This window comes from Heteronotia binoei, chromosome 3 (assembly GCF_032191835.1).
Source record: "Heteronotia binoei isolate CCM8104 ecotype False Entrance Well chromosome 3, APGP_CSIRO_Hbin_v1, whole genome shotgun sequence".
NCBI classification, from domain to species: domain Eukaryota; kingdom Metazoa; phylum Chordata; class Lepidosauria; order Squamata; family Gekkonidae; genus Heteronotia; species Heteronotia binoei.
In genome coordinates this window covers 138,176,813-138,199,960 of record NC_083225.1, presented here as the reverse complement: position 1 = coordinate 138,199,960, position 23,148 = coordinate 138,176,813, and the positions used below count along the sequence as shown (strand labels likewise).

The 23,148-nt window shown below is 41.4% G+C and overlaps 1 protein-coding gene across 2 annotated transcripts in view; it reads left to right on the top strand.

The window, feature by feature from the left end:
- Positions 1 to 23,148, top strand: part of EPHA3 (EPH receptor A3) — a 364,789-nt gene that overhangs the window by 109,856 nt on the left and 231,785 nt on the right. For both annotated transcript variants that reach the window (XM_060234514.1, XM_060234513.1), the window contains exon 3: positions 21,740 to 22,400. In XM_060234514.1, the coding sequence (XP_060090497.1) occupies positions 21,740 to 22,400 (661 nt within the window). The remainder of the gene's footprint in view (positions 1 to 21,739; positions 22,401 to 23,148) is intronic.

Below are 23,148 nucleotides of genomic sequence, written 5' to 3'. Positions count from 1 at the left end.
GAAAACCTACTCTAGGAATATATACCATTGAGAAACATTGGCGGCCATTGCTGGGAGGCTAAATTAAAAACATTGTTTTTAAAAGAATTTGGGACATTAAAAATTGTTGGAATCAACTGAAAAGAGGGCAAGAAGATAAGTATTATTGGTTATATTATTTGTGGGCTCCTCGGAATTTTTTAAAAGGAAAAAGAAATTATAAGAAATAATAAAAAGTTGCGGCTGCCATTTTGGAAAATTTAAAGACTTTAAAAATAAATATCTGGACTTTGGGGGCTCAGAGGACGGCGAAATTGGGCTTGCCATAAAGGGCAAGTCCTAATCTATTGAACCTGATAGTCAAATTGAAAATTGGTGAGGTCAAAAATTTCATTATTTTTTGAAGGGATTAAAAGTTTTAAAAATTCATATCTTGGCCTAGGAAGCTCTGAGGAAGATGAAATAAAGTTTATTATAAAAAGTAAGCCCAAATCTCTTGAATCTGATAGCCGAATACGAAATTTGTGAGATTAATTTTTTTTTTAAATGTCTGAAGCCAAGCAGCCCCGAACAAGGGCTCTTTCAATGGAGAAAATGCAGGAACAATTGGATGCAATGGAAGCCAGAATGATGAGAGGGGTCAGGAAGATGATAGATGAATTGAAAGAAGAAATTATTGCAGAGATTAAAAAAGACATGGAAGATCTCAGAAAGGAAAATGGGGAAACAGTTAAGAAAGTGCAGGAAGTAGAAGGAAAAATGAAAGTATATGATTACACCTTGTTGAAAATTCAAGAAAAAGTGACAATTCATGACTGCAAATTGATGGAAACTCAGATACATCTGAGAGGAGTACCTGAAGTGGAGGATGGTGATCTGAAAGGATATATAATAAAAGTAATTGCAGAATTCCTAGAAGAAGATCCTGATGAGACTAAAAATACGTATGACTATATGTACAGAGTGAATTCACTTTTTGCCAAGAAAAATAATCTACCAAGAGATGTTGTTATAAGATATATGACAAAGGAAATGGTGGGAAGGATCGTGAATAAAAATTTTGAAAAGGCGTTGATAGTGGGAGGCAGTAAAGTGAGAATCATAAAGGAGTTGCCAAGGCAAGTGATAAATGATAGGAGAACATACAAAAAGTTGACAGGAAAACTGAGAGACAATGGCACAAGGTTTAGATGGATAATACCTGAAGGTTTGAGCTTTGAACTCCAGGGGAAAAGAGTCACAATTACAAATGCTCAGGAGTTACGTAGATTTTTTTGAAGAAAATAAAGAATTTGCACCATGATGGATTACAAATTATTGTCTTGGAATGTTAATGGACTAAATTCACCACAAAAAAGAAGGGCAACATTTCATTGGATTAAGAAACAAAATTGTAATATAATTTGTTTGCAAGAAGTACACATTAAACAAAAGGATTATAATTTTTTATGGAAAAAACAATTGGGAGTAGAGTTTTTTTCACTAGCTGAACAGAAGAAAAGGGGAGTGGTTTTATATATTAAACAAGAATTGGAGCCAAAATTAGTATTTAAAGATAAGGATGGAAGATTTGTAGCAGCGGAGATAATATTAAATGGGAAAAAAACGTTGTTATTGGAACTGTATGTGCCTAATGGTGCAAAGGATGCTTTTTTAAAAGACATTACACAACAGGATGAGCTGATTTATGATCAAGTATTGTTAATGGGAGACTTTAATGGAACAGTTAAGAACTCATTGGATAGATCTGGAGGGAAAAAAATGATGGGAAAGAAGGGAAATTGCCAAAGTCTTTCTTTGAATTGGCTAAACATGAAAATATAGAAGATATATGGAGGAAATTTAATCCAGAAGTACGGGATTACACTTTTTTTTCCAGCAAGACATAAAACTTTTTCCAGAATTGACATACTGTGGGGAACTAAAGACTTAAGTCTTATAACAAGGAAGATAGAGATTTTACCTAAAATTGGGCCGACCATAACCCAATAATGTGGATTACAAAATTGTCCAAGAAATTGAGAAGATGGAGATTGAATGAAGATTTGCTACAGAATAAAGAAACAGTGACATTTCTAGAAAAGGAAACTAAAGCCTTTTCCCAAGTGAATGATAAAGAAGATAATGATTTTCAGACGGTCTGGGATGCTTATAAAGCAGTAATGAGAGGGGTGTTGATTACTTTGAATAATAAAGACAAAAGAAAAAAAGAAAAACAGTTGTTGGACATTCAAAATGAAATAAAGAAAAAAGGAGAGCTGAGAAAAAGACCAGGGAAAAAGAAGATTCTAAGGGAAATTTCAGTATTACAAACTCAATTGAGACATTTTTTAAATAAAGAAGTGGAATGGAATTTGAAAAGACTTCAGCAGAAATCGTTTGAAGGGGCAAATAAAGTGGGAAAGTATTTGGCTTGGCAATTGAAGAAAAAGAGAGAAAACAAAATAATTAGTAGAATTGTGATAGATGGAAGAGAAGTGGTTACTCAAGAGGGAATAAAAAGAGAATTTTTAAGTACTATGCCAAACTGTTTAAAGGTGTTAAAGTAAAGAAAGAGCAGATGGATGAATATTTACAAAAGTTAAAAATAGAGCCCCTAACTGAAAATATGCGAAAAGTTTTGAATGATCCAATTGAAAAGATAGAAATTGAAGTAGCAATCAACGCAATGAAAAATGGGAAAGATCCCGGGCCAGATGGATATACAGCTAAATATTTTAAAACTTTTAAGGACGAATTAATACCAAAATTGGAGAAGTTGATGAATATAATAAGAATAAAAGGGAATGTACCAAATACATGGAAAGAAGCTGTTATTTCCTTGATACCTAAAGAAGATAGAGATGCCACGAAAGTAAAAAATTACAGACCAATTTTGTTATTAAATAATGACTATAAAATATTTACAAGAATCTTGGCAGAACGGCTTAAACAACATTTGATAAACTTTATAAAGGAAGATCAAGCAGGGTTTCTTCCCAAAAGACAAATAAGAGACAATATTAGGACTGTTGTAAATATTGTAGAATATTATGAAAGACATCCAGAAAAAGAAGTAGCATTATTCTTTGCAGATGCAGAGAAAGCATTTGACAATTTAAGCTGGGACTTTATGTTTGCGGTAATGGATAAGATGGAGCTGGGAGAAAGTTTTATAAGAATGATAAAAGCAATATACTCTGAACAAAGGGCAAGGCTGTGTGTTAATGCAGATTGCACAGAAGAAATGAAAATTAGTAAAGGTACTAGACAAGGTTGTCCGCTCTCACTATTGTTGTTTATAATGTCTCTTGAAATTTTATTGATGCAGATTCAAGAAGAAAAAGATATAGAAGGCTTACAAATAAAAGGATGTACTTACAAATATAGAGCATTTGCTGATGATATAATGTTTATAAATGAAAACCCCGTACAAATTACACCTTTGTTGTTAACGAAAATACAAGAATATGGGGAGTTGGCGGAACTTTCTATAAATAGAGAAAAATCTAAAATTCTGTGTAAGAATATGCAGATGAACAGACAACAAGAATTACAAAGACTAACGGGCTGTGAAGTTACCTCCAAGGTAAAGTACCTAGGGGTGGAGATAACAATGAAAAACATTGATCTGTTTAAAAATAATTATGAGAAGTTATGGCATAAAATGGATGAAGATATGCTAAAATGGAACAAGTTTAATTTGTCATTGCTGGGCAGAATATCTGCAATAAAAATGAATATTCTACCAAGGATAATGTATTTGTTTCAAACTATTCCTATTGTGAAGGATGCCAAACAATTTGATAAATGGCGTAGGAAAATTTCAGAATTTGTGTGGGCTGGGAAGAAGCCAAGGATTAAAATGAAAATTCTGTCAAATGCAAAAGAGAGAGGCGGATTTCAACTACCTGATTTAAAATTGTATCGTGAAGCAGTTTGTTTAGTATGGATGAAAGAATGGATAACATTGTTAAACAAAAAACTTTTAGTGTTGGAAGGTCACGGAAATAAATTTGGCTGGCACGCATATTTATATTATGGAAAAAAGAGGATGGATGGTCTTTTCTCTCACCATTATATAAGAAGCAACCTATTAAATACATGGATAAAATATAAGAACTATGGAGATGAGAGAAGACCTTTATGGATAGTGCCAGCTGAAGTGATAAAGATAATGGCTAAGACAGGCGAAGAAAAGTGGCTGTCATATAATCAATTATTAAAAATACAAAGTGGGAAAATAGAACTGAAAACTGCGAAGAATTGAGTCATAAATATGATTGATTTCAAATGCAACAAATAAAAAGCTTGGTGGAGAATGATATCAAAACTGAAGGAATAAGGAAAGAACAAACAGAAATGGAAAAACTTCTGCTTGGAGACAATGAGAAACTAATTTCAAAAGTATACAAATTACTTTTACAATGGTCTACAGAAGATGAAGTAGTGAAATCTCAAATGATAAAACAGGCAATTAATGCAAATAAAGAAATAAAGATGGAATCTTGGAATATTTGTGGAAGAACTCTATGAAACTCGCAACATGTCAAAGTATTAAAGAAAATTGTTTTAAGATGATGTATGGATGGTATATGACTCCTTAAAAATTAGCAAAGATGCCAGACAGGTGTTGGAAATGTAAAAAGCATGAAGGTTCTTTCTACCATATGTGGAGGACTTGTGAAAGTGCTAAAATGTTTTGGCAGATGATCCAGCAAGAGATGTCTAATATCTTGGGATATGAGTTTAACAAAGTTGCAGAGACTTTTATGTTGGGATTACAAATGGAAACATTTCCAAAAGAAGATAGAATTTTAATTTGGTACTTGCTCTCAGCTGCTAGGACATTGTATGCACAGTTGTGGAAGCAAGAAAAAATACCAGAGAAATGGGATTGGATTATAAAAGTTATGTCATGGAGTGAAATGGACAAATTAACAAGCATATTAAGAGACTATGATTTAGAAGTTTTTAAGATAGAGTGGAAGAAGTTCAGAAGATACGTAGAAAAAGAGTGGAAAATAAAAGGACATTGGACAATCTTTGATAATGATTAAGTTTTTTAAAACAAGAATTAAGGGTACCTTTAATATTTGTTTTTCTTTAAGTAAATAACACTGGCGGGGGTCAAGTAACGGGGGGAGGGGTGGGGAAAAAGTAAGATATGGGGTAGATAAATCTTTTTTAAGTTGTAATATATATAGATTTGCTACCATATATTACCAATAAAATTGTTTATTGATGCCACAAGACACACGTCTCAACAGAAGGCACCCTCTAGTTGAGCCTCGAGGACAGTCTGCATTTTCCCCACCCCGGGTCATCAAACCCCAAGGCTGATTATGCCAGACCCCTAATTCCACACAAGGGGGATGCTTCATGGTCCTCCCCTAGCCGCATTGTACTCTAAACCCAGTAAAACCTTCCAAACCAAAGTGACCAACCTAATTAACAGTGCCTCCCGATAGTCAAATCCACAATCCACTGTTTTGCTATGTTGGGTAGGTGAAAAACACACCCCGGCAACTGCCAATCAACTGGGGAGCAAAAAATTCCTACCTGGCCCCCCAAACATGAGACGCCCGGCAATCGCTTACATAACAAGCAGGGCGGGCGGGAGGGCCGATCGTCATCCAGGACTGAAACAGGAAGCGGAGGTCTGGCCGTTACAACGGCCTGGCCCTGCCCCCTCAAACACATGCCCAAATGGGCTGTAGATCCTCCCTTCCCTCCCAGGGAGGCAAACCTTGCCCACACAGCGTTGCTGCAGGCTGCAAGCATCAAATTGTAAGTGCTGAGAGCTGCAAAGGCTCTCTATGAAATTCCTCTACTAAACTGACTTATTTGCGCTAATCTGGGTTTGGAATACCCACCTGTTAGCGCTGCAGTGGACATCAAACACTCATTAGATCACTGGGCTGCCTTGTTTCAGCATTCAACACAGACCACCTGGCAACTCTTCCACAAGGCTTTTACACCCTGCAGGTTTATCCCAGCACATTGGTGGGAGGCACTGCATTAAAGTGTTCTCTCTTTTTTGTTTCCACTTGTTAGGGCAATTACTTGGCAACTAGAGATTGATACGATCAGTTTTTTTGTGTTTGGCCAAGGGGGGGGGGGAAATCATAATGTTCCCACACAGGGCATCTGTAATATGAGAGTCCTTTTACAGATATGTTACTGTCTGTACAGAAGAACTGATTAAATAGATGTCAGAAGAGGAGGAAGCCTAGTTAAGTTTACATCTTTTCTCCTTTGATTTGCATAATCCTATTGAATGCTACCCAACAGGATGGGATTCTGGATGTGATCAAGCACTCTTTACTGTGCTCAGTGGCATCTTTGTTGCTTGACTGAGTTCACAAGGTGACACAACGTAATTACATTGACAATGAGACTGTCATGATTTTACCTCCCCCCTCCCCCACCTTAGTTGCTTATACAGAATATGAGGATTTGTCTACTTCCAGCTGTGTGTCTGGAGCTTGTTAGTACATGTAGCAATTTTCATATTATGTCAATATCTTCCCATCAGATATTCATCTTCCTTTTGATTTTTTGTTTCTCAGCCGCATGTTCACAGTATGTTTTCTATGAATGTGTCAGGTTCACTTAAGTTCAATCTATGGTTTGTTGCCAACTGCTATCCAAACATAATGGGGACAGGGATAATTGGAAGTAGTCATACGCTGTGGTTGGGTCTACTGTTGTAACTGTGTACATGTTTCGCAAAGAACAATATTTTAAACATTCCTTCTGGTTTAAAAATAATTAAATCACAGAGTTGCACTACATTTTTAATGGGAACTATTTTCTTTTCTTCTTTTAAATGTCAAGGAGTATTTTAAATGTTAATTATCTATTTATTTAGGAAATTTGTATGTTGCCTCCCCATACCTGCTCACAACTAAAACATCAAAATGAAACCAATCATGATAATGAAAGCAGTCAGTAAAACAAATCCACAATAAAACAAGTCACTAAAACAGACCAAGTCAATAGAATGAATTTATATACTTAGGATGACTAATACTTATAAATGTCTGTACTACAGTAGGAATGTTACTGAATTTTTAACAAACATTTTATTCAGTAAAAAGATAGTTGGATACAAAGTTTTACAAATTCATCTTCAGTTCTGTAAACAAATCATATAGCCATCATTAAGTTCAGTTTGCCATCTTAGCCAGAACAGCCTTCCACATCAAACTTACTTAACTTTTTACCATATAACATACAAGTTAGTTTACACATTCCTTTAATTTCAACAAGCAGTCCACTTTATTTAGCATCATCTTCCTTTTTCAATATCTAGCAAAAACTCATCTTGCAGAGGTTATAGCATTTTAAAAAATTATTGAGTACCCTTAAAGAAGTGTATGTAATTCAACAACAAACATTTACATAGAAAAGCAACTTTTTACCTGTTCATTGAGAGAAATGAGCCATAGAAATTCTTTTCCTATATTCCTTGGTTGTACTACATCTCTACCATGTATGTATAAAAATTGTGTCAGCTACTCCACAACATAAAATAAAAGGAATGTTACAGAATTTTGCAGCTCCAGCCTTTCAGTTTGAAAATTGAAAACTGCTCAATTTCTCCCTTGAGAAAATGTAACCTTGTTATTTTTAAACTGTTGTCCATTTCCTCACTCAGTAATGATGCATAGCATATAAATGGCATTAAATATTTTAAAATGTGACCAAAAAACCCCACACATTTGTGCCTATTGATGTCAGAGATGCTATTGTTTCAGCCCTTTCTACAAATTCAAATTAGGTTTGACTATTTAGAATATTTAATTCCCCAGTCTATGGGTGATAGCTATGTGGCAAGACATAAAAGAGTCTTCCTGCTTCTTTACATATTTTCTGTCTGCTGCTGACCCACTGACACCAGGCAACATGAAATTATTCCAAGTGTTGTGACTAAGCAGGAATTTTTGCAGTTCCTGTGATTGATAGTTTTAAGGGAATTTGAGTTTGTTGTTGTTGCTGTTTTTGGCCTGCTTCATGTTGTAACAGGAAGGATGAGATGAATAGGCTTGGTTTTGGGACAGTTAGGCCATAACTAGAGACAAAAACATTAGGACAGTTTTTTAGGATTGCCAGACAAGGCAATGGGTGGGAGACATACTAAAGGGAGGGGGGCTCACAAGTGACATATTGAAGCCACTGGCAACATGCACCCAGAAGTGACATCAACACATCACCAGGGAATTGGGATGCTCTAGCATATGACCAGAAACTCTTTGGATTTATCATAGAATTTTTGCAGTATGCTAGAGCATTCTGTTACTTCTAGTTTAACATGGAAGTAATGTAGGTGCATGGGGGCACTGCTGGGATGCCAGAGGTCGTACCCCCCCTCCATGTCCTCTCATCAGGCACAAGGCAGCAATGGGTATCAAAAGTCTTCACTTAGGGGCTTCTTATTATGGCACAAGATGTAGTCTCCCTGTAGGTTGCTCATGATAGAGGCAGAATATTGGTGAGCACCCTGAGACATCTTGCATTAATGGAGGGCTGTTCCGGCAACAGTTCATCATTCATTGTACAGCGGGGAAGGTTGTGAGGGAACATCCTTGGTGCTGTGCCTCATCAACAAACCCCTTAACTGTTTGTGTAGCATGCTGGAAGGGAAGGATGAGATTTAGCATATCTCAGAGCAATTAATGTGCAGAAGTGAAAAATAAAATCACCAGTCATTACTGGCTGGACCCAGGATGGAGTTGCAAAATAACTAGCTGTACGGTGTCAAGCACATCCCACCATTTAAATATGAGGGATCTTAAGGGCAGCATCTTATAGGATTTTCATTCGTCTGTAGACAACTATGGGCAATCATGGTCCATGATTGCTGTGATAGAAGAACATTTATACACCATGCCCTCCCCCTACGGTATGTCAGACCAATTAATAAAATAGTCTCTATTGTGTATCAGGAGACATGACTGAAAGCACCAGCAAGATAGAAAGTCTTATAAAATACTTTGTACATAAGAAATGGATGTATACATAGACTAACAAGCTGTAATATGCAAAGCTGTAAGCCAATTTTGACATAAAGAACCACAAGATCATGATTGTAAAGCTATTAAAAATCTCTTTTAGGGCTCTCAAAATGAATTGTGTGCAATCTGATAAGTACAAAATAACTATCACAGATAGTAATTGAATCTGGTTATCTCAGTTTCTGACAATTTTGATGTTTCTGCTGTCTCTGCAAATGGTTTGAAACCTCATTCTGCTTTAATTTTATGGGCAATTTGGACTTCATTACAAATTAATGCAGTGATAATTGTTCATTGCTGCCCTTTATAAAGAACATATTCTAATGTTTGCTTTGTCATGTGAGTTACACTTCAGCATTTTGCTCCTTGCATCAACATATTGAATTAAAAATGTTAGACATGAAGATTAACCAATGCAATGAATCTTTTCTGCATCCTAATAGTACTGTGTCTTACATTGATATGATCACTTAAACCTGCTTATTAACTTGTTCATTTTTATCCTGCACTTCTTTACTCTTTCATGCATGATAGGTTAGACTGTAAGAGAGTGTCTAGAATCTAGATCAAGGTCAATGAGAATGAAGCTGCATAGCACAGAGGCTGTGTAAACCTGCTTTCTTCTTAGGACTAGTACAACATCCTAACCATACCACACAGACATATATTCAAAAACTAATACTATTATATCGACAGAATTAATATTGAGTGTCTTCTTAAGTGCATGGCAATATATTTGCATGTATAATTGGTCTATAAAACCTTGAAGGTACTATTAATAATGCATAAATACATTAACACAAAAGATGTTTACAAACTGTAACTAGACTAACAGATATTAAATAACTCAAGGGGAAAAATACAGTTAATTCATAATTGCTTTAGCATGTACTTCAGCATTTCAAATACCCCTGTTTGGCCAAGCTTGTCAGGGCTTGGAAGCTAAGCAGGATCAGCCACAGTCAGTATTTGGATAAGAGGCCATCAGGGAAGGCCATGGTTGCAGGTCAGAACAAGGCAATCACAAACCATCTCTGCTTATCTCTTGCCTTGGACACACCATAGTTGAGGTCACCATGAACCAATTGTGACTAGATAGCACATTATTTTTAGTATATATTTACTTGTTTCTCCTGTTAGCTTGAATCACCTGTTCATTAATACCTCTTTGATGCACTAAACTAATCTGAGATCGCTGGCCTTTTAAAATATATGTAATGTTCTGAAGTACCACAACCCTGCTAAATAGCAATTGTGATTTTAAAATAACTATTGGGGGGAAAAAGTCCAAATTTGGCATTGCTGCCCCATCTTAAGAGCATAGGAGCGGGCATGTTTGATTAGAGTAATGGTTTATCAGGAGTGCCAAACGTGTGGCCTGGGGAAAGAATGTGGCTTATGCAGGATTCAAATCCATCCCTTTAGCAACTTCCCTCTCCTGCTTCCATTTCCAGGGCTGCTGCTGCAGTAGCACAGAAGCTTGCTTTCTCCCTAGCTTCCAGAGTGACTCATTAACTCATTATTCCTGTTTCCTGCCTCTCGCCTCCCTCCTTCATACAGAGAGAGAGAGAGAGAGAGACAGCTGTGGCTGCTTTCTGCTGTGTACAGGAGATAAAAAAATAAGCTTCTCTCTCATGCACATGCAAAGAGAGAGGGGAGAGAGAGCACTTCTGCTTCCTTCCCTGGGGCTGCTCTTCTTCTTTTGGGGAGAAAGACAGGGGAAGGAAAGAGAGAGAGAAAAAACAAAATTGGAGCCCCATAGCAGTTTAATACCAACAACGTTTTATTCCCAGTATAAGCTTTTGTGTGCAAGCACACTTCTTCCTTGGTAAGTGGGTGAGTTGGTTGGAGGGTGGATGGATCCTTCTGACAAACACAATGCACATTGAGAAAATTATTCTGGTTTAGTCTGAAAAGTTGTTCTTAAAAAGATTGGATTTCTCTGTTCTTACATGGATTTATTTTCTTAAAAAAAAACTGATTAGGAATTGGAATACTTGGATTGGTCCTTATATCTTGGAGAGTGGAGTGATTTTAGATGCCAAATGATAAGCACGCATTAATAAGGAGATAGGAAAACTAGGTCTCAATTCAGTCCTGGAGAATGCATTGGCTTGAATTTCATTATCAATTGCAATTCAGTAGTCTGTCTTTCTAATTTCCTTTGAAATTCCTTTGTAACAGCACTACTACTTTAGGTCAGCAACTGAATGCTGCAGTTTCTAATGTCAGACTTTTAATGTCAGACAGTTTCTAGTGTCAACTGAATGCTGCAGTTTCTAATGTCAACACTTCTGTTCTATTTATTCTTTGCATCATCCTGGATGGAACTGAGGCCTAGGATTCCTGTCTCATTACCAATGCTGGTATCTCTGTGCCTAGAACCCCTCTGCATATCGTATCTAATCCAATCAGAACTGCTGTAATTCACCTGCTATTGCTATTCAATGTATGAAATCAGCTTTATAAAGTTTGTATCTCTGGTACCTCTGTTACATTTTATAGCACTCATCGGCTGGCTCAACAAGGTGACATTTATGTAAGATCTGTCCCTCATAGCAAATTAGTTCAACACTTCTAGACTGCTTTGTTCCTTGCTTTTGTTTTCCCGTGTTAGTCTGAAGACCTTTAGTTGAAATACAGCAGATTGCTACATTCAGCAACTCCAATGAGTAAATTGCCCAGTGTGATCACAAAAGTGTGGGTTTGCAAACTATTTGTGCTTATTTTCGCTGCTTTTTGAGTGTGTGTGTTTCTTATCAAAGCCACGCTTGGAAATGCTGGCAAGGGACTTGTGCGATATGACAAATTCCTCTTCCATTTAGTGGAAGCACAGCTGCTGGGTAACCCTTTGAAGGTAAAAAAGAGGCTGAGGAAATGAAGACTGCATTCAGGGGAACTGCTCTGTATTTTTATTTATTTTTAGGGAATGAGAAAGTCTTCAGACTCCACCCCCAAAGTCCCCAAATATTTCCTGTGTTGGACATGGCAACCCTAATTGTTGAGGTGAAGCTTGGCTCCACCTGCCTGCCTGAATTGGTTGCCTAGACATTAATCTTGCTTTGCAGACTGTTTTCTTTGTATATGTGTCCATGTATAAAGTGCCATCAAGTTGTAGCTAATTTATTGCAACCCAGCAAAGGGCTTTCAAGGCAAGTGAAAAGCAGACGTGGTTTGCCATTTCCTTTCGCTGCAGAGTCATTTTTGTAGTCTCTCTTCCCAATAGTGACCCTGCTTAGCTTCTGAGATCTGATGCGATTGAGCTATACCATGCTGCTTTCCCTCCCCTGTTTCTTCTAATCAGCTTGTACACGTTTGACTTGGAGAGTAAGTTTCAGCTGCTTGTAACCCTTACTGTCAAAAGTCTCAGAATTATTTTCTCCAGTGGTCCCAGTAGTGGGTCAGTCCTGACCTATGGGAATACAGCTCCTCCTCTCCATAGGCAGGGCCAGCAAAACAAGTTCTTTCCAGGAAGGGGTACTATTCCCCTTAACTTTCAGTTTTGCTTGGCCTACCTCCAGAGCAGGACATGCCAGCTGAGCTTTGGCTCAACTTTGCAAAAATAATAAAAAAAGAAGTAAAAAAAGAAGCGGGACAGAGATAAGAGGCGCTTCCAGCCCTTTCAGGATCAAAGGAGGGGCTCCAAGTCGAATTACTCCAAATCCTATACGGGAAGATGGCAACAGAAGCCCCGCAATTCCAGATCTTCATCTTTCAATACAAAGGGCAGTCCTCCAAAGACCCGAGAAAAGGCAATACCACCTGACTATGCCCAGAACAGTCCCCCAGGGGCTATAGGGGGCCATCTCCAATGCTTTGCCGAAGTGCGGAGACAGACAGTAACAGACAGATGGGTGGTGGAGACGGTGTCCAAGGGCTACAGTATAGAATTCAAGACAGTTCCACAAGACAGATTCTTGGAAGTTCTCAGGAACAAGTCTCCTCAAAAACATCAGCTTTTGCTATCAGCCATCTTCTATCTCCTTGAGATAGGGGCTATACAACCGATGCCGGAGGAGGAGAGGACCCAGGGTGTCTACTCGATCTTCTTCATCGTCCCAAAAAAGAATGGGGATGTGAGAGCAATCTTAGACCTGAAATGGCTCAACAAAAAGGTGGAGACGAAGACGTTTCGGATGGAAACCTTGTAGTCAATCCTCCTAGCCCTACAAAAAGGAGATTTTCTGGCATCGATAGCTCTATCTGAGGCCTATTTACACATACCAATTCGGCAGGGGCACCGCCGTTTTCTAAGATTCTTGTATGACGGCAGCCACTACCAATACAAGGCATTGCCATTCGGCTTAAAGTCCTCACCCAGAGTCTTCACAAAGATACTGGTGACTCTAGTGGCAGCCCTGCGTCTCAAGGGAGTGTCATTGTTTCCATACCTGGACGACAGCCTAGTCAAGGCACCATCATTTACGCAGACGAAGGCGGCCCTGAAGGAGACAATGGATGTTCTATCCTCCCATGGGTTTGTCATAAATCGGGAGAAGAGTTCCCTCATACCGGCTCAATCCATCCTTCACCTGGGGGTGCAGATCAATACCAGGGAAGACAGAGTCTTCCTCTCCCAGGCAAGACAAGCGAAACTGACACAACTGATCCATTCAGTGTTGCAGGCCAAAACCACACAAGTGATGACTCTAGAAAAACTGGTGGGACTCTTAGTCTCATGCCAGAACCTTGTGCAATGGGCACGTTCCCATACATGACCCATCCAGTCCTTCCTACGTCCCTTCCAGACATCCATTGCTCAAAGGAAGCCGCTTCAGGTAGGAGTGCCAAAACGGGTGAAAGTGGCCTTGCAATGGTGGTTGTTGCCACGGCGGTTCCAAGCCGGACAGGCTCTGCGAGAACCAATTCAAACAGTCGTGACGATGGATGCCAGCTTGTTTGGCTGTGGGGCACATGTGAAAGGACAGATGGTTCAAGGGCGCTGGTCCAGTCAGGAGACCTCCAACAGTATAAATATCCTGGAACTGAGGGTGATCAGACTAGCTCAGCTCCACCTTTTGGACATAGTGAAAGGCCAACATGTTCTCGTCCAAACGGACAATATGACGGCGATAGCCTTTGTGAACAAGCAAGGGGGGGATGTGATCGAGACTCTTGCAGCGAGAAGCAACTCTGCTGATGGACTGGGCGGAGACAAATCTTTGGTCCCTGAAGGTGACACATGTTGCCTTCAACGTGTTAAAGGACAACGTGTTAGCGTTCTGGCTCAGCCATCAGACCCTGGATCCTGTGGAGTGGTCGCTGAACAAGATGGTCTTCCATCAAGTTTGCCAGAGGTTCGGGTTTCCAAAAGTAGACTTGTTCGCATCGGAACTAAACCATTAAGTTCCAAACTTCCTGTCAAGAACAAAAACTCAAAAGGCCATGGGTACAGATGCGTTGCACGCAGAGTGGCCCAAGACTCTTCTTTATGCCTTTCCTCCAGTCCAGGTGCTGCAGAAGTTCTTGCTCAGTACAGGAATTGGGGGCAGAGGTAATAGTAATAGCACCTTTTTGGCCGAGAAGGGTCTGGTTCCAGGAGTTGATGCATCTCAGGGTAGCCAAACCCTGGATTCTTCCACTAAGAAAAGAGCTTCTGCTACAGGGAGAGGCGCTGTGTCCACGAATGGAGATGCTAAGACTCACAGCATGGAAGTTGAATGGAGGCAACTAAATGAGCTGGGGTACCAAAAAGGGGTTATAGATACCATGCTGGCCTCTAGACAAATGTCTACTAATAGAGTGTACAATGCTGCTTGGCAGACCTTTGTATCCTGGTGTCAGGAGAATAGTGCAGACCCAATGGCTGCTAAGATAGCAGACGTGCTAGCCTTTCTTCAGGCGGGGTTGGAGAAGGGACTTAGTACCAACACCCTCCGAAGGCAAGTAGCGGCCATTTCAGCGGTGATAGGTGATAGGAAGGGCAAGTAGCTGTCCAAACATTCACACATCAAATGGTTTTTAAGAGGGGTGTCTCTCCTTAATCCACAGCAGGCACACAGGTTCCCTTCTTGGAATCTGAATGTAGTGCTTGAGGCATTAAGTCACAAGCCTTTTGAGCCTATGGCTTCATGCAGTTTAAAGATGCTTACTTTTAAAACGATTTTCCTGGTGGGGATTACTTCGGCATTCAGGGTGTCTGAGATTAAGGCATTGTCTATACACAAGGATCTTTGTGTTTTCCACTGAGATAAGGTGGTCTTGAGACCTGATCCGGACTTTGTCCCAAAAGTTAATTCACTGTTTCATAGATCGGAAGAGCTTATTCTTCCTTCCTTTTGCCCCAATCTGCAGCACGAAAAGGAGAGACTATGGCACTGTTTAGACGTTTGCAGAGCCTTAAGCTTTTACTTGGACAGAACTAAGCCTCTAAGGTCTTCTGATTCCTTATTTGTTCCTTTTAGTGCCAGAGCCCTGGGTAAAGCCATTTCTAAATCTACAATTAGTAGATGGTTGCGAGGCTGCGTCATCGAGGCATATAAGGCAAGGAGATTGGAGCCTCCATCAGGCATCACAGCTCACTGCTTAAGGGGAGCAGCCACTTCGGCAGCTTACAGAGCTTTCCCTTCTATGGAGGCAGTGTGTAGAGTGGCCACTTGGCTCTCTGTTAATTCCTTTACGAATCACTACCGTATTGATAAGTTTGCTTCAGCTGAGGCAGCATTCGGTAGGAGGGTGTTGCAGGCTGCTATTTGATCCAAAGGACTGAGTGGGCCCACCCTCGGGAACTGCTGTTATAAGTCCCATAGGTCAGGACTGACCCACTACTGGGACCACTGGAGAATGGAAGATTCTGTTCACTTACCGTGAAGTCTTCCTTCTTGGTGGTCCCAGAGTGGGTCAGTCCTCCCCGCCCGGTTTGGGATTGACTCAGTCTTTGCATCAATACACTGGGAGGCCCAGGAGTTCGGGCATTTGTCTTTCTGCTGAGTTTACTGTGGACCATGTAATTGCACATGAGGAGTTATTCGTTATGGGCGTTCTGGTTTGGTTGTACCAAACTGTCCAGTTCCACCGTTATGAATAAAGGAAGTTGGTTGATTCTGTGTATGCTTCCTTGATTCCGGGTCTGGGAAGGGATGACAGATATTACTGTGGTGTTTGTTCCTTCGGTTGCAGTTTGTTTTCTAGTTTCTAGTTGAGAGTCGACTGGCTTGAAGACGAACTGAAAGTTAAGGGGAATAGCACCCCCTCCTAGAAGGAACTTGTTTTGCTGGCCCTGCCTACAGAGAGGAGGAGCTATATTCCCATAGGTCAGGACCGACCCACTCTGGGACCACCGAGAAGGAAGACTTCATGGTAAGTGAACAGAATCTTCTGTTCTGCCTTAGATAACACTTCTATGTCAGAGAAGAATTTCTCTTTCCTCTCCAGTTTACCTGCAATAGCTGCAGAGGCCTGTGGTGGCAGCAGAAGCAGTAGCTTGGGCTGAAAGGAGGAATGATCCCCCATGCTTCCTCTCTTCCTTGTGTGTCATATGGACAAAATGAATGTACAATATTTGTGGCATCTCTTTTATGCTAGGCAATATAGAGATGATTTTTAAAAAATAAAACATCTCCAACTGAATATTCTTGCCCCTGACTGTGTAGTTCAGTTGTTGCTGTTTTTAGTGGGAGACTGCCCACATTCCGTGTATCATCTCTTTGGTCTCTCGATGGGTTTTTTTGCCTGACATTTGAAAGACATCATTTAACAGCATTGTGTGTTTAAGCCAATGGAAGTTAATAGTTTTAAGTGCTCAATGTTGGATATCACCTTCTAATCTAAACATTTAGAAACATTTATTCTATAAAAATTGTGTAAATGTTGTTTGGATGATAGTAGACAATATAGAATGTTTTGACTGTGACCTAGTTGTGTTTAGAGATTAATAGTCTGAAGTTCTATTTTGTATGTTTAAAAACCAAAACTACTGTTTTCTTTTTTGTTTCCCATCAGTTATTTTGCTAGAAGGAAGAAAATTGCATAATGAGCAAAATCATTCAAGTGAATGGATAATTGTGGTTAGGACTGAGCTTTAAGAAGTTCAGTGTTGACATGCTGGGATCATTTGTTGAAAGATCCCTTGTGAATTACCGTATTTTTCGGACCATAAGACGCACTCCCCCCCCAAAAAAAGTGGGGGGAAAAGTGTGTGCATCTTATAGTCCGAAGGGGGGGGGGGGCGATCTGCTGCCTCTTCCTCCGATCCGGTGCTTCCCTCGCGCCTGCCTGCCTGGCTCCATCTTCTTCAGGCAAGCGCTGGGATCGCTCCACGTGGCCCCACCGCAAACCCAGTGCTTTGCAAGCGCCGGCTGCGGAGGGGGCAGCGTGCTTCCTCCTTGCCTGTGTGCCTAGCTTCAGCTGTGATGCTTAAAGCAAGCGCTGGGATCGCTCCCTCCGATCCCAGCGCTTGCTTTAAACATCACAGCTGAAGCCAGGCACACAGGCAAGGAGGAATCACGCTGCCCTCTCCACAGCTGGCGCTCGCAAAGCGCTGGGTTTGCGGAGGGGGCGGGTGCTTCCTTCTTGCCTGTGTGCCTGGCTTCAGCTGTGATGTTTAAAGCAAGCGCTGGGATCGGAGGGCGGAGGGAGCAATCCCAGCGCTTGCTTTAAACATCACAGCTGAAGCTAGACACACAGGCAAGGAGGAAGCATGCTGCCCCCTCCGCAGCCGGTGCTTGCAAAGCGCTGGGTTTGCGGTGGGGCTATGTGAAGCGATCCCAGCTAGGGTTGCCAAGTCCAATTCAAGAAATATCTGGGGACTTTGGGGGTGGAGCCAGGAGACATTAGGAGCCAAGATGAAGGCTGTGACAAGCATAATTGAACTCCAAATGTCAAATGCTGCGCGACCCTGCACTTGTGACAGGAGTGGGGGCTGAGATGCGGCTTGGCCTCCGCCAGCACCTTCCTGCGAATGGGGCAGGGGCCTCCACTTGCCTCTCTGAGACGGCTCTGCTGGATGTGAACGCTGGCCACGGCATCGACCGACAGCAGCACCGTCACCCCAAGCACCGCCGACATGTCCCAGGACACGACGCGTCACACGGAGCATGCGCCTGCCTCCCCGCGCACAGCCCTCCTGTTCCTGGAGCAGCTTTGCTCCAAAGAGCCTTCCAGGGGTGACCCCCACCCCCAGAGAGCAGGGAGCGGCCTGAGGCCCAGTCAGCTGCGTGTGGTTCGACTCCCTGGGCTGGGGGTCATTGGCCGGCTGGGAACGATGCGCTCGGCATGCTAAGCCTATAGGAAAGGTCGAGGGCCGCCTTCGGAGCGCTCCGGCGCTTTCTCGAGTTCTTGGCCCAGCGCTTCTCTCCAGAAGCAGCTGCCGTGCAGCAGAGCCGCCCAAGGGAGCAGCAACCTTGCGCCGGCCCAGGCGACAGCACCGCTCTTGGGACTCTCTCCTCCATCTCCCGCCCGGGGCCGCTCGGGCTTGGCACTGCCGGGCTCAGGCACATGCTCCTGCGAGAGTCTCGGCGCGGGGCAAGGAGGGCGCGGAGAGGCAGCGCTGCGCTTCTCGCTTAGCCTTTTCCCAGAGGCAGTGTGGGTGCTGCAGTGCTGAAGTCTGGAGAAGCAGCAGCAGCAACGAGTGCAGACCCCCAGGCACGCCTCGCCCAATGCGGCAAAGCCTCTCCTGGCGCCAGGCTCCAACACCGGCTCGGGAGCCTCGCGGTGCAGCCGTTTCCCCCCTCCCCCCACTTCCATTTTTTGGGGGAGCGGGGGAAGAGGCTGGAAATCCTGGGGTCCCCCGCCAGGGCGGGAGGGTTGGGAAGCCTAATCCCAGCGCTTGCCTGAAGAAGATGGGGCCAGGCAGGCAGGCACGGGGGAAGTGCCGGATCGGAGGAAGAGGCAGCGGATCGCCCCCCAGGAGGAAGGTGCGTCCTATCCTCCGGAGCGCCTTATGGTGTGAAAAATACGGTAATTTATTAGGGTTAACAATTTTTTGAAAGATTTAGGAGAGCACCTACCTGGAAAAATTCTAAATTTATTCTGATCATTCTGAAGATGCTTATTATTATATTGCCACAAAAGCAGTATTTGTATTTTCAGAGATTGTTTCAAGTTTAGCATGCTGTGCTGTGTCACATCTAGTCTTTTAAAAGGCTTGTAGGTTTTTAAACCATTTTGAAATATACTGAAAATAGATTACTGTAGCTGTAGGGTGAGACTTAATTTAGTTTTGAGACATCCAGTTTACTGATAAAGACTGGGTTTTTTAAAAGACAACTTTTGCCAAAATATCTCAGAATTATTTTCTAGTGTTCAGTGATTTCTGACAAAATGTTTTGCTGCTCATCAGTAGCTAGGAAAATTATTAAATTACAGTGAGTGATAGAAATGATTCTATAGTACATTTATTTATTTACTATTTAGTAAATCTTATTGAGATTCAAGACAGATTACAGAGTGTAAAACTGTACAATCAAATAGCATGAGACATCCAATAAATAATATAGTACCAGGATGGGGGGGAGGGGGGGGAACAGAAACATTCAAAAAGTAACAGACATTCTGGGCCTGTTCAAATGCATAGTTTAATCAGTTGTTGCTGCTATTTCCTACCGGATTAAAATTGGCTGATCAGACAGCAACATCTGCCTCTCGGTGGTCAATCATTGTCGCCCCCCTCCAATCCTTCTCCAAACCGGATTATTTTGTTACCTGCTCCTTTGTGGTGTTTTTTGAGTTGTGTGGTTTCACCTCAAAGTTTTCTCCATCTGGATAGTTCTGCTGCGATATTAACCAACTTCCAGATGTCTGAAGGCTGTCCCAGAGCAAAAGGAGCCTCAAACATCCAGTTTACGGTTGCCATTTTTTTTTTACTACTTAGCGATATGTGCATAGCTTCATAACCACATACTGTTTTGACCTATGCGCATGCACATATGTTAATAATGTGCACATGCACATTATGCTCTTAAGCGCATAATAGTGGAAGAAACAAAAAAAGAGAACTGCATGGTGCCATCGTGTGGATAGCAGAAGACGGTTTCACCGTGGAGTGATTCGAATTGCAGTATGGCAGTCTGATCGATAATATCCGGAACAAAGATATTCAGAACAGAACTGGGACAGTTTAACAGGACCTTAATGTCATAAACAATGCAAAGATGGGATTATAAAAAATAGGAAACAATGCAGCAAGAGCAAGATAATATGTACAGTAAAATGTGTAATAGACTACAATACCATTCTCTTTATTAAAATGTCCTCCTGAACAATTCTGTTTTATGCAGTTTGCAGAATGACAGCAGTGAGGGGATCATCCTGACCTACAGGCTGCATATAGGTACCATTTTGTACAAGGCATTACACTGCAGCCCCTCCATGTCTTACAGAATGTAGAACTACTTGTTAAACTGAGTATAAATAACACAACACTAATTATTTTGTGTAGTTCCTTCAAAACAGAAAGCAGAAAAAGATATTGGACAGGTTTGTTAGAGGCAAATATTTGTACCAATGGAAACATTGTAAGAAAAAAGAGCTTTAATACTAGCTCTCCTTGGTGACTACAAATGTTCATTGAAAATTACCTTACTGTCAAAATTCCCATGACTCAATTGCATTTCCATTATCTTCTAGTTTACCTAAGAACAAGTCAGTGGGTGCTTCAGCGGGTTGCTAGCTCCAGATTGGGAAATACCTGGAGATTTTGGGGGTGGAGTCTTTAAAAAGCAGGATTTGGGGAAGTGAAGGACTTAATTGGAGTATAATGTCATGGAGTCCACCATCCCAAAGCACAATTTACAACAGATGAATTTATCTCTGTCACCTATAGATCAGATGTAATCCAAGGAAATCTCTAGCCACCACCTGGAGGCAGGCAATCCTAGGTCAACCATGCAAGAAACCAGTAGAAGGTTATAAAATCAATCCCTGATCCTAAGTGGCATCTTACTTTCAAGTGGAACTTACTTCCAAGACTAACTGGTAGACTTCAGGATTTTAAGCCATACAAATTGTGTCTTTGAAAAGCAGCTGTTTCTATATTACTGCCAAGGAATGGACATGAACCACAACAGCTTGCATACGAACTGGTTTTGTGAGGTTTGTGGCTGAAACAGCTGAGCTATAGGGGCAGCCTGCTCCCGTGGCTCAGCTGTTTAAAGGAGCTTTCTTGGGCAGCCAATACTTGGGCTAGCTGGAGCTGGCTGAACAAGAAAGCTCTTTTAAACAGCTGAGCAGTGTGGAGCAAACAGCCCCTGTGGCTCAGGTATTTAAAGGGGTTTTCTTGGGCAGCCAGCCCCAGCCATCCTCAGGCTCAGAGCCATTTAAACCCCAGCTTTCTGTTCCCCACAGCTTTTTGCAGGGAACAGAAAGTTGTTTTTGTGAAGAGCAGAACACAAGGGTTAAAACCCTTGTGTTTTGCTCTTCATGAACTGCATCAAAAATCATGGAAGTTTGTGATGGTTCTTCAGTTCACAAACATTGCTTCAAGAACCATGAACTGGCCAGAATTTGTGATGAACTTTAGTTAGTCAGCTGGTTCATGCCCATCCCTAGTTATTAGGCTATGAAAGTTTTTTTCTAGTTTAATAAATAATGCTTTCATAATAGAATCATGTTTGTATACAGGTTCTTTTCTATCTTGTCTGTCAGACTTGCACTGTTCTATTGCTTATACTGACAATGGGTAAATATGAGCAAAGAGATAATACAAATAGTCCAAGACTCTTCTCAGTGTGTTAATCAACAAAAAAGGTATCAGATCACCATCTGATTTTTTGACCTGGTTAAAATGGGCTGTTATATGACTGTTTTAATATTTATATTTTCAGTGGGAAGAAATAAGTGGTGTTGACGAGAACTATACTCCAATCAGAACCTACCAAGTTTGCAACGTTATGGATCATAGCCAGAACAATTGGCTGAGAACAAACTGGATACCACGTAACTCAGCTCAGAAGATCTATGTGGAGCTCAAGTTTACCTTACGGGACTGTAACAGCATCCCACTTGTTCTGGGCACTTGCAAGGAGACTTTTAACCTGTATTATATGGAGTCAGATGATGACCATTCTGTCAAATTTAGAGAACATCAGTTTACAAAGATTGATACCATTGCTGCGGATGAGAGCTTCACTCAGATGGATCTTGGGGATCGAATTCTCAAGCTCAACACAGAGATTCGCGAAGTGGGACCTGTCAGTAGGAAAGGATTTTACTTGGCTTTTCAAGATGTGGGTGCATGTGTTGCCTTAGTATCGGTGCGAGTGTACTTTAAAAAGTGCCCTTTCACTGTGAAAAACCTGGCCATGTTCCCAGATACTATACCTATGGACTCCCAGTCATTGGTGGAAGTGCGAGGTTCTTGTGTTAATCATTCCAAAGAAGAAGATCCTCCCAAAATGTACTGTAGTACAGAAGGAGAATGGCTAGTTCCCATAGGAAAGTGTTTATGTAATCCTGGCTTTGAAGAAAAAGGCTATTCCTGCCAAGGTAATGTAATTGAATTTTTTCAAAGGATTTCATTGGTGGTTAATTGAATTACTCTGATTTAAAATGCTTTGTCAGGTTAATAAGCCATTATTGTTCCAGTCCTAGCCTCGTAGCATCAGTGCTTTTTTGGTAGAAAAAGCTCAAAAGGAGCTCATTTGCATATTAAGCCACATCACCTGGCCTGGGAGCATGTAGCTGCCTCATGGCGGATTGGGTCAGCCAGGGCCTTGGCCAATCCAGGCAGAGCCCCACTCCTGTGGGCTCCAACAGAACCCTGCCCCCCCAGCACCATTGTTGGTCCAGAAGCTAGAACCAAATTGCATACTGGCTCTCTTGAAGGTCCACAGCTCTCCAGATCTTCCTTACCTGTCAATTTCAATCCTGCCAATATTGCACATGCTTACTGTTTCTATACCCTGTGTGTTGTTTTGCCCATTTTTTTTTTTTCTTATATGGCTTTTCTGTCAATGTATATTGATACATGTACCCACTTCTCTGATTGGTAAGAAGCTCCAAGGGCAAACTTACCTGGGTTGACACTTTTTGATAGAGGAAGTATTCATAGAATCATAGAGTTGGAAGGGACATCCAGGGTCATCTAGTCCAACCCCCTGCACAATGCAGGAAACTCTCAAATATGTCCCCCTAAATTCACAGGATCCTCATTGCTCTCAGATGGCCATCTAGCCTCTGTTTAAAAACCTCTAAGGAAAAAGAGCCCACCACCTCCTAAGAAAGCCTATTCCAC